The sequence below is a fragment of the Danio aesculapii genome, chromosome 18, assembly GCF_903798145.1.
Source record: "Danio aesculapii chromosome 18, fDanAes4.1, whole genome shotgun sequence".
Taxonomy (NCBI): domain Eukaryota; kingdom Metazoa; phylum Chordata; class Actinopteri; order Cypriniformes; family Danionidae; genus Danio; species Danio aesculapii.
The window spans coordinates 48802451-48818762 of NC_079452.1; the positions used below are offsets into that span (position 1 = coordinate 48802451).

The 16312-nt window shown below is 34.7% G+C and overlaps 1 protein-coding gene across 1 annotated transcript in view; it reads left to right on the plus strand.

Annotated features, from left to right (window-relative positions):
• Positions 1-16312, plus strand: part of ranbp10 (RAN binding protein 10) — a 60848-nt gene that overhangs the window by 18795 nt on the left and 25741 nt on the right. The window contains exons 4-7 of the mRNA XM_056478102.1: positions 11338-11505; positions 11661-11683; positions 13464-13648; positions 13814-13926. Coding sequence (XP_056334077.1) covers positions 11338-11505; positions 11661-11683; positions 13464-13648; positions 13814-13926 — 489 coding nt within the window. The remainder of the gene's footprint in view (positions 1-11337; positions 11506-11660; positions 11684-13463; positions 13649-13813; positions 13927-16312) is intronic.

A 16312-nucleotide genomic window follows, 5' to 3' on the forward strand; every position in this document is an offset into this window, starting at 1 on the left:
TTCATTCCTTTGTGTAATCTCAAATATACTGACGTGTACTGCACCAGGAGCTGATGGGGATCAACCAACTTCACAAATAATGTGTAAAAATAGCTAACACATATTACTGTGAGCTATTAGATATGCCCGTGTCATTTATACAAACACACACAATCTCTATCATGCATTCTCCCTCTCTGTCTGCCTATGACTATAGTGATGTGATGCAAAGGGCAAAACAAGTTTTAACTTATCAATAGCTTGGCTAATGAGCACAAATAATAATCAATATAATCAATAACACTGTAATCACTTCATGGAGGCAGCTATGCTTTGCGTCGGGTACTTTACATCCATGTTGTGCATTTAAAATAGATTCTATTTTATGATGTCTTCTGTATAACTTCCTTTGCATCAAACAAGTACAGTGCCTGATACAGTTTTCACATTTAGATGATTTCTACATTTAAACTTGATAAACATTTGTCTTTTTATGGAAACAAAAACAAAGCATTTAAAATAAATCTAAGTGTAAATAGCAAGTCTTTAACTGGTTTCTACTGTAAGGGAAAAAAGTCACTTTATTTTATACAAATCGACCTACAGGAACACTTGAATTCACATCAGCCACCTAATCTCTTGCACAAATTAAATTATTGAAAGGTACAGTGGTCTCTTACTAAAACGCGGTTCACTTTTTGCAATTTCGCAGATATATTTTGTGCAATATCGCATGCTTTTTTTTTTACAGCGCATTGTGCTCTGCGTCCTGACTGGCTGTAGACCATTGTTAATCAATCTCCTCTGTGCCGTGTCTCCTGTACGGTACAGAATGCGCTCAACTTGCCAAATTTACATAAATCTTCGATCACTAGCAGTGTGACTCTGAAGTGCTGTACTTTATGTTTGCAAGTTTTCTCCCTACAATTTCAACAAAACGTTCTGCACCGTCAAAGGCACCTGCGGTTAGGCATGGGCTGATATAAGATTCTGACGGTATGATAAAATATATTCTTTTTAAATGACTGGGTAAAAAAACAAAAACTCTTTTCCCTGTTGAACACAATATATTGTATTATGAGAAACATTTAAAATATTTTGGAAGAGTAAAAATGTCAGGCTAAATGAATTATTGACTTCTGCTGTCTTCCATTTGTTTCAAAATTTTTTTTTTCTAAATTTAAAACGGCATCTTTAGATATATATTTTTGCTGGAGATACTGTTGTCCTAAAAAACAACATAAAAAAAAACGTAAATAAAAAATTGTACACAACGATATTACAGAAAATTGACTGTTTTAAAACCTTGACTGTTCCAAATCACGATATACCTTAAAAACGGTTATTGTCCCATGCCTACCTGCGGTAGCACCCAAAAGGCAGTGAAAGATGCTAACCATCGCACAAAAGTTTAACTTCTGGACTTGCTAAAGGAAGGTAGAAGTTAAGCAGCTGTAGGGCACCATTACGGAATAAATAAATGTAGATTAAATGGTTTTGATCTTTGGTTTCATTCTACAATACAGGACTGGAGTTGTCTACGAAGGTTTAATCTTTGAGAGTGTTTAAACAAGAGAGAAAAATGTGAAAACGTTAATGCCTGTTTGAGAAAAGTGTATAAAGTGTGTAGTGAGGGGTTTTACAGCCTTAAAACATCTATAATATTTGTAAAAAATAAAGCGGACTACTTCGCAGATTTCCCATATTGTGGGTTATTTTTAAAACGTAACTCCTGCGAATTACGAGCGACCACTGTTATTTCAAATTACTTAATTTAGTTAGTATTATATTATAATTAACTATATTTTTGTGGTTGATTAACTGAAAACACATGCTATTACCAAGTTAAAAGAAGTTATTAGGTCAACATGACTTATGGTGAAGTATATGTTGTAGATGAACAGATAGATCAATGCATTTCTGTACCCCACCAAAACAAATAAAAATCCTTTATTAAAGGTATCTTTGTGTTGTTGGAGAAGTAAAAAGTAGGGAGGGACTTGATTTTATCTGTATTGTGAAAAGTGGTCCTTCATACATACCAAAATGGAGGCTTTTGATTGGATGGGAGGGATTTGTGAGGCCAAAATGTAAAGTTTTTAAGGGAAAGAGCTTTGAAGATTAAAGGAGAAGTTATTACTTTTTGATTACACACTGATGAATCCCTTCATGAAAAGCCAACTTTGAGATTCGCTTTTGGCTGTGGATTTTGTAGCCTTAGACTGTTTATTTTCTACTTTTTTCTCTTCTAACACTTTTTAATATCTTTCTATCACAGTCAGACTGTAATTCAGGCAAGGAACGTGCCTCAACATGTCCTGAAAAACACTAGCTTTGAGAATGACCTTGCAAATGCAGAGATATCTCGGGGTTTTTCTTTCAGTGCACCTCAATCTCAGGAAATAACTTTGTGATGTGTTTTTTTTTCTTTCTCTTGAGTCCTCAAAGGGAAGGAGAGGAAGGAGAGGAGACCTAGATCTCATTAACGGTTTCCCTCAATGGATTTTACCTGGCATCCAGAATTTTCTAAGATCACAAAGCCTACAAATTATTCATAGCTAAAAGCTAAAATTAATCAGAGAAAAAAAATCTTTTCCCTCTCACAGAACATCCATTCACGCGCTCGAGGACGTCAATTGGACCAGTTCATTTAAATGACTAACCGAAAATGAAAATCAGCACAATAACCATATTTATTAAATTAAACGTGCTTGCGTTATCATAACGAAATATGTTTAAAAGAAAATGTGACTGAAAAGTCTGACTTGTAATATGTGGAACATGCTCATATACACAACCATTTTAACTGTTATGGCCACTGATTAAATTATTGTATAAAGGTCATTTAGTATTAAGAGGCTATTTAAAATTGAATCAAATCTTTTTGCTCATTTAAGCACTGAATTACGCTGAGAGTGTGAATTAGTTTTAGCTTTAGTTAAGCTGATGCTAATGAAGATATGATGTCTAAGCAGACACTAATTAAAGTATCAGAATTAATTTAGGGACGTGAAGCACATCCGACTCTATGAATTCTCTCTTTGATTGATCTATAAATCAGAGTTTGCTTAGTTAGATGCTTTTCCTATGTAATTAATGTCAGCAGAAATCAATGTAAAATTTCATTCAAAAGCACTTTAATGATATGAACCAAAATACAAAAAGAACTGTAATACTGTGAAATAATATTGCAAATATTTTTCCATTTTATAATATTTCAAGATATATTTGTCTTCATTGTCACGTGATCTTACATAAATCATTAAACTTTGCTGATTTGCTGCTGTTTTGTTTAATTCAATTATTTAATTCAATAAATCAGTATTGAATGAATATTGGTAAAATTGTTACAATTTTTCTAAAGGTGCTGTTGATTTGAAATTTTCCCCAAAGAAATCCATATATGCAAAGAAAACAAACCAAATTTGTTTATAAAATAAGTAATTTGTAATAAAATGAGATGATGCGGGGAAAAAAGTATTGAACACATGAAGGAAGGTGTAGATATGCAGAGAAAGCTCAGACATCAACTGAAATCTCTCTGTCATTATTCATCAACGCTCTGCCCTTCGTCATTGTAAATTAATATTAGCTGCTTCAGTCCAACATCTACATTACCAGAATGATGGAGATGAAACCAGGGTGGACATTTTAGCAAGACAATAACCAAAACACAGCCAAGGAAATTCTCAAATGTTTTCAGTGAAAGAAAATCAAGCTGTACAATGGCCCAGCCAATCACCTGACTTGAATCCAGTAGAATATACTAAATAAAGTTAAGATTTGATTGACGAGACTCACACAACCATCAAGATTTTTCAAATCATATTTGAGCAAAGAATGTGACTTCATTCTCCAAAGTGTCTTTAAGCTGCCAAAAAAGCCCTTTATATAAAGTATTAAATGCGTTTCAGTAGTTAAGTACTTTCTCCTTGTGTAATTCCATAGTTATTACACATAATAACTATGGAATAATTGTAATCTTTCAGATTTGTTTTTGTTTTGTTTTCATGTTTGTATTGTTTTGGGTTTTTACCAAAATCTGGTTCAATTCCATGTCAACAGCTCCTTTAGAAACATGATTCCTAGGAAAAAAAACATGACGTGTTCAATACTTATTTCCCCCACTGTATGTAATGATCTGGGTAAAGCTGGGTTCATGTCACTCTCCTGTGACCTTTCTGACAAATGAAGTGACTTTGTCAATTGCTTGTTAGCTTCTCCACTGTGCCCGAGGCCTTTGAAATGCTTTGGAGCCAACTAGCCAATTCGGCATGTGCGTGCTGACTAAAACTAGTGTGTGTTCATTGACCCCTGTGCTCCCCGCTTAAACCACTCTTTGTCTCAGAGCGCTTTGGAATATAGTGGAAATGTAGACCTGCGCATGTAGGGTGGACAATGTATTTTCTAGTTTGTTTGATGCCAGTAGCATGATATTCTTTCTCTGGTTGTTGGGAGTTCGTTAGCTGCTATAATATAATATTTTTGATAATTGCTTGTTTAATGAAAAGGTTTAGATGATTTAGCTTAGATTTTATTTGTAAGAATTAAATTTTAGTAAACAGACTTCAAAAACTTAGACTTTTTAACTTAGATTTTGTTTCTAGTCCAAATATCTAAAAATTCTTAAACCAAGAAGTATTTTCTAGAAAAGCAAAGCATATTGTGTTGTTTTAAGAAATAATGTCAAAATTAAGTGAGTTTTTTTCTTAAAGGGGTGGACCAGAGTGTATTTTGCATTTAAGGATGCAAAGCAATGTGTGCTCATGCTTCATTTGTAGAAAATCACATTATTTGTTTCATATATCTAACTTTGATTATATACAGCTACTCCGCTAACATGATGGTCATATTTCTTATTCTTCCAAAAGCCTGCTCTCAAGAGGATCTGATTGGTCGGCTAACATAACGTGCTGTGATTCAAGGATCGGCTCCACGTCACCAAGAAAGCATCACGCCCCTAAGCACATGCTTTTGCTCAGTGTAAACACTGTCAGTCAGTGTAACTGTTGGCCGTATCAGTTTGAGACTGAATCAGATAGAAAATGACAGAGGACACAGCTGAACCTCACACCTGCTCTCTAAAATACAATCTGGCAAGAAGCGTTCACATATCTTTTGCGCGTGCGGCTGCATAGAGAGACACTGCACGCGCTGCTGAAGATTGTGGCTGTTTACAGAGCTTTGACGGAGAAATATGAATTTGTAGCTAAATTGTTAGCGGTGCCAAACAGCATTTCCCATTGTTTACATCCTTGTTTACGTTCTTGCTACAACATACCGTTAACGCTAGAAACTGTGCATGTAATTTTAACAAATTTTAACAAATAAAAATTCTTACAGGTTGTGTCTATTATGGTTGGAGGAGTTGTTAGCTGTATCCAATGGTAAATGAACGTAGCCTGAAGCGTTTGTGATCTCACTAGCCTGAATGTATTTTTTTGCAGTCCCCAAATTTCGTTCGCTGTAGGCTTTGCTAAGCTAACTCTGAAAAAGCCAATGTCTCCCTTTGCATTAAACTTTGAGCGTCTTACATTCAGAGATGTTGTTTATGTTCACACAGCTACATTACACATCAACTAAACTTTAAAATATGATGTAGTAGTGGACCATCCATTTAAAGCAAGCTAAATAATCTGCCAATGGGGTAAACAAAATGATATTGTTTTTTTTCTTTTTGACATGAGATTATTTTGCTTAACATTTTGACAGACTATTTAGCTTGTTTTAAGGAAAAAATCTGTTAATTTTGGCATATTATTTCTTAAAACAAGACGATTTTTTTGCTTGTCTAGAAAATGCTTTTTGATTTAAGAATTTTTTGATATTTGGACTAGAAACAAGACAAAACGTCTAAGTGAGAAAATCTTATTTGCAGTGCAAAAGTAAAACAAATAATGTTTTTTTTTTAAGTGTGAAATTAAATGTTTTATTCAGTTTAATAATAAAATAATAATTTGCTTTATTCTGTAAACTATGGATGGCATTTCTTCCTAATTTAAACGTTTTGAAAACAGTTACAAAGATGACATTTTTAGTCAATGGGAAAACTCAACCTAAGAAGAGAGAATTAAAATTCGGTGGAATAATCCTGATTTTCAATCTCAGCAAATGAAATCATTTGTTATTCTAACCACGGTTGTGCATGTTTAGTGTGTGGCTGTATAATGTATAAATGGATAATATTAAATATGGGACGTTCTACCAGAAACGTACATTATCTTTCCCTGAAATAAAAGCATGAACACATTGAATAAAAAGTATTTCTTCCCAAAAATTTCTAAAATAGACTAATGGTTAATTTCTGTGAGTTGTTCTGTAAAGGAGCGTGTTATTCATTTGGTTCTCAGATTTTTTCTTTATTAAAAACGCTTTACAAATTTGCAATCCCTGTCATTGTCCTTGTGTTCAGCCCAATTGAGCCTACAGTTTTAATAGTTTTGTTATTGTTATTTAAAAAAAAAAAAAACTTCAGAAATAGCAAGTTAAAGTTGTTATCATTCACATCAATTGATTTAAAATATGAAACTATAAATAAATTCTACAAATAAATACTATTTTACAATTGTCCCCATGTTTCTGTCAGTGTATTTGCGTTAAATTTAACATAAAATGCGTGCAATACACCTTTAAGGCTATGACTCGGAGGAAGTGACATCATTTGATGGAGGAGAAGCTGACAGTGATCAAAGATGCGTTCTATTATTGAATTGTATGATTTTGTGCTTGTTTTTGAATGGTTTTTTGAGGATGACAAGCTTAAGTCAGGCCTCGTCACATTTATTATAAGTGAAAATGCATGTTTCTTGTAGAATGTCCCATATATCAAACTTTAATCTATGTATCTTAGTATACTTAATAAATGTATTATACAGGAACACTTTTAGATTGTGATTGAAATGTTTTGTGTTAAAAACAATATTCTAAATATAGATGTATATAAAAACAGCTTAACTTCTAAGGAGCTTAACTTCTAAGGACATTTGCTTTATTTGCTTATTGCTTAAACTATCCCTCTTATAGTTTATCATGTGAAAATAAGTGGTACATTGTCACAGTGTATGTTTGCCTGTGTTGGTATGTGTGCAGTTGTGTAAAGAGTGTAATGGTTTTATACGCCCCGCTGACCTCTGTGTCTCTGATCCCACACTGGAGCTCTGCCCATTTCATTAGCATGAAGAGAACACCGAGCTCTGCTTTAGCAGTAATATCCCTGCCTGCACTGCTTTGCAGATTAATCTAATACCGCACAACGAGCCCCCATCAGCCACCGCTTTACTCGCTTTCATTTTTTCCATTTTTTTTTTTGCATCTGTCATTCACAGAATGCACTTGTTTACTTCATTTCAAATAGTGACTATAAATATAATTGCTTGCGTAATACCATTTTTATCCTGCACTGGTCTGCCAGTGCCAACGTACAAGTTTTTGAGTCAGATTGGACGAGCCAGTGATGCAGACGGACGACTCCTCTTGGTGGTTTGAGGCAGTGCGAGGCTTACTCAATTGTTCAAATGGTCTTGTAAAATGTGCGCAGGGTTGTCCAGCTGAGCTTTAGGGTGAATGTAACCTTTAAAGGACTATCAAAAACCCCAACTGTACCTGTCAAAAATGCAGTACTAGTTTCAAAACAGCCAGAAGGACAAATTCTGCCCAATAATTCTGTCATCAGGTGGACAACTAAGACACAATGTCAAATGTAGACTTTGTTTCTTCATGCAGTGGAGTGTAAGATTTTTAATTATACTCCATTTTATAGCATGCACAAAAACAGGCACTCAATACATGTACCATTATTGTCCAGGGTCTGTGGTTTTTCTCTTCAAATTTGAGTAAAATCCTTTTTGTTGTCTACAAGTGCAAATTGTTCTCTGATGTCTGCGTAGAAGGTATATGGCTTAGATAAGTACAAAAAATCTCCAGAAATGATTTCATAAGCGCATTTAGAACCTTATGATATACCCCTAAAATGGAAAGCTCAGTTTTGACCTTATTTGGAAGGGTTGTGAATATTAATGAGCTCTGCTTTCATGCTCTCAGAGATGTCTAAATGGCTCTAGCTCCCACGGCTCTTGTTTCTAATACTTACACAGTGTATTACACTGTAAAGTACCCGTGCAAAATAATCATACTTCAATAAAAAAACTGAAGTGGAGAAGATGTTCATGGTAAGAGTTAAGAGTGAGCTTTTTGACCTGAGTTATGTGTTGTGGATGAAATATAAGCTAAATTATAATTTCACAAAAGAGCCAAAAGAAATGTCTGTGCTCTGTAGGTTTAACATGTATGAAAACAATGTCAAAATAAATGTCAACATCTGTATAAGCATGTTTTTATGAGTTTTATGAAGTATATTGCTGTCCTTTCACTCTAGAAAAATCACAGTAAGGACTCATTCACATCGAATACATCTTTGATTCTTAAAACCTTTGACGTGGCGCTCAGGAATGGGTTTTAAAAGAGCACAGCGCAAGGTCCACGTGATGCGATATTATGAACGTGATGTAATAACGCCAATAAAGGATCCATTAGAAAAAGAAAAAACAATATGTTATGATAAGCACATGAAGATACATCATATAACTCAGGATATTCTGGACAAAGCCACAATGAGTACCTCATCTGCCCTGATATAACGATAAATAAAACTGTTGTCATGCCAACTTTCTGCTATAAACAGAAGCTTGCAACGGTTACCCCACCTCCAAGCTATTCTGATTGGTCCACTAATTTTGGACCTGAGAGTGATGATCTGCGTTGTGTGTGAAAGTTGAAGATTTTTCAAGTTGACACAGCGTCTAAAAAATGTGGTGCTTCAAAACAACAAGCGCAATGATCAAGCACGTCCGTCAAGCACAATTTTACATTAATAAACAATGGAAAAGTAGCATGTTGGAAAGAAAAAATGCATTCTGTGTGAATGGCCCGTAAGAGTTTAGTGATTTGACACAATGCATAAACATCCATTAAACACTTAGTAAACTGTGTACGTTTGTCTGTTAGCTCATTAAAAATATATATGGAAAGCTTTACAATATACACATTAAACTGACAAAAGATTAATAGTTAAACAGACATTATCCATCTTTGAGGTGGTGTTGAATAAACTACTAATCTGTTTTCCTGTATTTTGCATTTTGATGAGCTGTAAGCAGATGAGATTATGTTGCATTGACTTACCCTAAAGCTAATGCCCCTCTCGTTTTGAAAATAAGAGTCCCACATACATAGGAAATAAAATAAGTTGTGTTAAACCTAGAAAATAAGTAAAAAAAAAAGATAATTGTAATCTCACTAGAAATCATTATGTCCAATCAAACTTTGCATGTGGCACGCATATTAATAATCTTGTGATAAAGTTCTGAGTTTCTTGAGTTTTCCTCTCACATGCAGTTGTCATCAACATGTGTTTCTGGAGTTTTGCTGGCTTCAGTAGTTTGTTGTAGGCATGGGAAGATAACCGTTTAAGGCATACCGCGGTTTGAAAAAGTCAAGGTTTTAAAACTTTTAAAATCAAAATTATTTGCTATACATTCCTAAAGAATGTGTTAGATTTTTATTTGTTTTTAAGACAACAGTTTCTCCAGCAGAAAAGATATCCAAAGATGGTGTTTTCAATTGTAAATAAATCAGTGGTTTTGAAACTAATGAAGACAGCAGAAGTCAATAATTCAGTTGAATTATTTAACCTGGCATGTTTACTGTAACAAAATATTATAAATGTTTCAAAAATAAAATATATTGTTTTCAAAGGGGGAAAAAGTCTTTGTTTTTTACCCAGACATTTAAATTGAATATATTTTAGAGAAGTAATCTCAATACCGTGAAATCGTGATCTTTTTAATCCGAGGTTACCATATCATCAGAATCTTATACTGGCCCAAGCCTTGTTTGTTATTGTCTCATCTCCTCCATTTCAGTGTTAACAGCTTGTGGACAAACTAAGTAGACCAAAAACAACCCAAAAGCACCAAGACCATTCTGCTGCTCAACCAGTGAAGGTCCAGCATATCCTTTACAGCTTTATATCAATGTTGCTCATAATTTATGTAAGAAGCAGCATTTCATGATGCTGTACACCAGATGGCATATCAAACGCTGCAGGCTTAAGATTGGCTTCCACTCATCCTCTGACAGAGGCAAAAACAAGACTCCTTATTAGCAGGCGAAATCTGTGTCCTCCTTACGCTGAAGAATAGTGCAACACCATTATTGACAGATTCCTACACATTCCATGCATCCAGCTTCCAATAAAAGCAATAAACACTGTCATTGTCATCACTTTTTAGGATGTTGAAAACACAATAACAGTCAGTGCTAGAGGCCGCTTGTTCACAATAATAAAAAAAAGATGTCACTGATGTAGGCAGAAGGTAGAAAGTAAAAGCAAAGCGTTGTTATTAATAGAAAAAATGAACTCAGACAAAAGAATTGATCAAAATCAACTTACAAATACCGCTCGTATGTAATGTCCAATAATACATGTGTGTTTCTCTGTCCTTTAAATACTTGTATTGATTGTTATTTGAATTACCCATATATTTCTGATCACGAATATTTTGAATATTATGACTTATTTTTCTTCCTGCGACAGAACCCACAGCGATTGAGTTAAGTTGGGTTTCTATGGCTTTTATCTCTTTAACTGCCTGCTCTACCAAATGGTTGACCATATTTTGACTGTTTTAAGTAATGACTGTTAAAGTCATTTAAACAGTGACTGTTTTAACCAATGGTTTACGCAGCATTGTTGGTTTACAAAAAATCAAACAAACATAATCCTGCTGCACTACTACACTTAATTTTGTTTTCATTGTAAAAAAAACTAAAAAATAAAAATAAATAAAAACATGTTAAATGAGAATCTGAAATATTTTATGGCATACTTCAAAAATAAAGATGGTTTAGTATTCAAAAATGTTTTATTTTGATTATGTTTTTAAAAATGTAGTCTTACTCTTCATATTTTCTGATTTTTCATAGTCTATGTATTAAGTCTGGTACTTTTACCATAAACTGACATATCAGCCATTTGGCAGAGGTTGATATTTTAGAAATTATGGGATGTGTTGAAAAAAATGCATTGAGTGTGTTAACTAGCAACATTAGGAGCTGAGAAATGCAATCCAAAGATGAGCCAAGGTATTAAAAACAGCATTCGAGATATGATGCCATTGACAGAATTTTAACAACAACATTTGGGGCAGTGTAACTACACAATTGAACAAAATATATAAGATTGATGTAGTCATTTTTGGATATGTGAATTCAAAAAATCTTTGGAAGATCCTGCAGGTTTCCTCTAAAAATCAGTAAAGTTTTTGAACCAATTTGTGGCATTTCTCTCTTTCTTCTCAGGTTGGGACAAGCACTCCTATGGTTACCATGGTGACGACGGACACTCCTTTTGCTCCTCAGGGACTGGCCAACCGTATGGCCCAACCTTCACTACGGGCGACGTTATTGGCTGCTGCGTCAACCTCATCAACAACACATGCTTTTACACCAAGAACGGACACAGTTTAGGTATTAATACTTGATTCAAATTATTTAGGCATCTTATGAGTGCGTAAATCATTAGAAATTAAATTCAGTAGTTCAGATTATATTTTTTTTAATAATGTAGTCCATTAATCTACAATACTGAACCGTTCTGTTTTTTTTTTTTTTTTTTTTTTCAGGTGTGGCTTTTACAGATCTGCCAGTAAGTACAATATACACTATATATATATATATATATATATATATGTATATATATATATATATATATATATATATATATATATATATATATATATATATATATATATATATATATATATATATATATATATATATATATATAAGAAAAAAATTCAAAGGGGAGCTAATAATTCTGACTTTAACTGTATATATGTATTTGTTTTTTGTTTTTTTTAGATGGGATGTTGCTTTGTGTTGTTTTTATTTTCCACACCAAGGCCTCTGTCCCACATACAATTGAAGTCAAAATTATTCTGACCTCCCCTTGAAATTTTGTTTTCTCTTTTAAATATTTCCCAAATGATGTTTAACAGAGCAAAGAAATTTTCACAGCATGTCTGATAATATTTTTTCTTCTGGAGAAAGTCTTCTTTGTTTTATTTTGGCTAGAATAAAAGCAGTTCAATAAACTCTAAAAGGTTTGGAACCCCTTGAGGGTGAGGAAAACAAGTAATTGTTCACGTTGATATGACAGTCATTACATTCTTTATAAATAAACAAGTCTATGTTGAGACACTTGTCTTAATCCATCAATTAAAGGATGTTTGTTAATGATGACAATTTTTCAGGATGATTTCCTACAGGAAAGACATATAATGTCAATGGGATGGCCTGCAACTAGTGCAGACTTCAATCCAATTGAAAATCTGTGGTGAAAATTAAAGAACGTGGTCCATGACAAGGCTCCAGCCTGGAAAGCTGATCTGGCAACTGCAATAAGGCAAAGTTGGAGATTGATTAAGATTGGATTCGTGAAGAATACTTTTAATTCATGCCTCAGATAATTCAAGCTGTTTTTAAAAGCCAGAGGTGGTGCAACAAAGTACTAGTGGTGTTTTTATTTGGTGATTCCATATAATTGTCCATTGTTTGATCTGTAAAAACAGTTGTAATTGACTACAGTGTTCTTTTTTTTTTCTTTTAAGTGTTTCATACAGCAAGAAGGTTGGATTTAGTTTTTCTACACAATGAAACATTTGAATGAACATCTTCCAAGATGTTCTTTTTACTTTAGATGTTACTTTTTGCCAGGGGTCGTATCCTTTTAAGGTGTGACTGGGCGTACTCACACTATGTACAGTTGCCTTGAACCGGGCCAAAGCACGCTTGTCCCCCCTCCCGTCTCCCCCGACGGCCCGCACTCACATTACATTCGAGCCTGGGCACGCTTAGGTCATCGATGATGCGCTGTTCAGTAAGCGCTCTCGCTCAGCACAGTGGCGATTTCTTTAGTTATATTGTTTTAGTGGTTTGATATGCAGTGACACGCAATCAAATATTTCGCCGAACAGATCCGCCACTTTTGATGCTCATAAACAATCCAGTCCTCGTGCTGCAGGAGTTAGGAGGCTTACTGAAGGGGCGCAGCTTTCGTGCAGTGAGGGGTTTGCGTCTTTAATAATCTACGTCATTGAACAGAAAGAATGGTTAATAAATCCTTATGAAACAGTTCCTTAAAAGTCACGTCTTGCTTTCAGTTTCGGGCTCAGGCACATTTTGCACTCACACACAACCACTCTCTGGCACCGCGCTCTGGCAGATCTTTTCCAACCGGGCCAGGGCCGGCCAAATGAACCATGCCTGAGCCCGATTCAGAGCACTCACACTTCTCAAACGATCCGGGAAACGGGCCTGGGCACGGTTCGGAGAGCATAGTGTGAGTAGGCCCTAAGAAACACCCATAGAGACCTTCTAAAGCGCTTTCTCTTTTTGTCTTTCTCTTCCTCTGTGTCTTGTTTCAGCCTAACCTGTACCCCACAGTAGGCCTGCAGACTCCAGGGGAGATCGTAGATGCTAATTTTGGCCAGCAGCCTTTTGTGTTCGACATTGAGGACTACATGAGCGAATGGAGGGCCAAGATCCACAGCATGATCGCCCGCTTCCCCATCGGAGAAAGGCTGGGAGACTGGCAAGCCGTTCTGCAGAAGTGAGCAGCCAGTCAACCGCTGATCAAAATATTGATGATGGGAAACATTGGTGCTTTGTAATGCATGCTGATTATTCTGCTGCTGACGAACCCTGTTATGTGGCTAATTTGTGATGCATAATGAGACTATTCAGCATGTTGACGTTTCTATGTTTATATCTGCAGTATGGTGTCCAGCTACCTGGTGCATCATGGCTATTGTGCCACAGCAATGGCGTTTGCCAGAGCCACTGAGACCATGATCCAAGAGGACCAAACCTCAATAAAAAACAGACAGAGTGAGTGCTTGTGAACTAGTTTAGATTTGAGTCTAATTTAAATTTGAATATCAGTGATTTGAATAAATGAATTTGTGTATTCGCATGCTAATATGTTAACCAGATGTTTGTGGCTTGTAGAAAAATATAACTTTTATGAGAGGAAGTAAAAATTTTTCTGATTGAGCTAAGGAAAATGAGGTATGAATAATTTATACATTTCTAATTTAAAATAAACAGCTAAGCGCCTTTAATTTAAGATGTAATGAAAATAATGAATATTTTATGATCAATTTAGTGTTTTAGAATTGTTTCAGTTATAACCGGTGTTCTTGCACTGGTGACAGTTTAATAAATCATGTTGAAAGCTGTTTAGTTTATTTTAAAGCAAGAAAACATTGTCCTGTTATGCCATGTTTTTAATGGTGTGTTTTTGATGTAGAAATCTTGATAGCGTTATAAGTGGACACAAGAGTACAGCACAATGTAATACAAAAGCAGTTCATGACCCTTTAAAATAGTTGATATTAAAATTAATGAACGAGACGGTGTATACAGTTCTCCAAACCCTGTCCATTTTTTTGTTTTGATTTTTTTGGTGCAGCACCTACCACTCTGCATATTCTCCTGAAAGATCCTAGTATTAAAAACGAATGGGTGAAGGACCTCGATCTTAAAGTGTATCTGATAAGAAGTTTCCTCAGCATTTGTATCTACATGTGAAAAAATGCTGGCTTCCACACAACTGATTTGTGTTGGCACAACATGAAGGAATTAAGTTAACTTATTAGTTTTTACAAATTTAAGTGGATTGAACCTAAAACAATTAAGTTGTCCCAAAAATTTTCCACTCAATTGAAAAAAGTAGTTTAAACAAACTTTTTTTGATAGTAGAATAAAATTATGTTGGTTTGTTTTTACGGTTGTGCATGTTATTTTTTCATGAAAACATGAACTAACAGCCGCTTCTGGGCCTCTGTTGCTGCTACTTTGTTTGAATGGTGAGTCAAAGTAGATGTTTTTCATGGGCAGCCAAAAAAAATTCATGTATTGTGGTGGGGCTCCACAATATATTGTTTCATCACTGATAATGTGATGGACGAGTCCACAATAGTCACATCTCAGGGATCTACAATATAGTTGGAATTATTGTTGACCAGACGTTACAGTTAACAACATATTGGAGTCATTTTAACTTTCAAGCTTAAAGTGAAAGTTTATTATTTGCATTTGATTTTAAGGCCTGTAACTGTTTAGCATTTCAAGCTAATTTAAGACATTTGGGCACAGCAAATTACATGTTTGAAGCTTAAAGAATGTAATTGAACATTATGTAACTATTTATTCAATGAAAACGATATGGTGTTGTTGTTGTTGTTGTTGTTGTTGTTGTTGTTGTTATTATTATTATTATTATTAATATTATTATTATATGGTGGTTATTTTATTTGTGTTGGTAAATACTGTTTGACTGCCTAGAAAATAATTGTTTATTTGTATCTGTTGAATTTAACTTTTGCTTGTCATTTTTTTAAATTAAATTGAAATTATCATATTTAATTCTATTTTGCAGATATGCTCTCCTACAGAATCATCCAAATCGATCTAAAATTATGAATTCTTTACAAACTATTCATGTCGTCTGGTGAAATTGCAATATCTTCATTTACTACGATTTATATTGCAATATAAATGCAATGTCAGTTTTTTTCTAATACTGTGCAATCCTATAGTGCATCCGGAAAGTATTTATAGCGCTTCACTTATTCCACATTTTTTTATGTTACAGCCTTATTCCAAAATGGATTGAATTCATTTATTTTCTCAAAATTCTACACACAATACCCCATAATGACAATGTGAACAAAGATTTTTTGAAATTGTTGCAAATTTATTAAAAATAAAACACCTGAAAATTACATGTACATCAGTATTCACAGCCTTTGCTCAATACTTTGTTGATGCACCTTTGGCAGCAATTACAGACTCAAGTCTTTGAATATGATGCCACAAGCTTGGCACACCTGTCTTTGGGAATCTTTGCCCATTCCTCTTTGCAGTACCTCTCAAGCTCTATCAGGTTGGATGGGAAGCGACAGTGTACAGCCATTTTCCGATCTCTCCAGAGATGTTCAATAGGATTTAGCTCTGGGCTCTAGCTGGGTCACTCAAGGATATTCACAGAGTTGTTGTGAAGCCACTCCACTGATATTTTGGCGGTGTGCTTTGGGTCATTGTTCTGCTGGAAGATGAACCGTCACCCCAGTCTGAGGTCAAGAGCACTCTGAAGCAGGTTTTCATTCAGGATGTCTCTGTACATTGTCTGCATTCATCTTTCCCTCTATCTTGACTAGTTTTCCAGTTCCTGCTGCTGAAAAACATCTCCACAGCATGATGCAGCCACCAC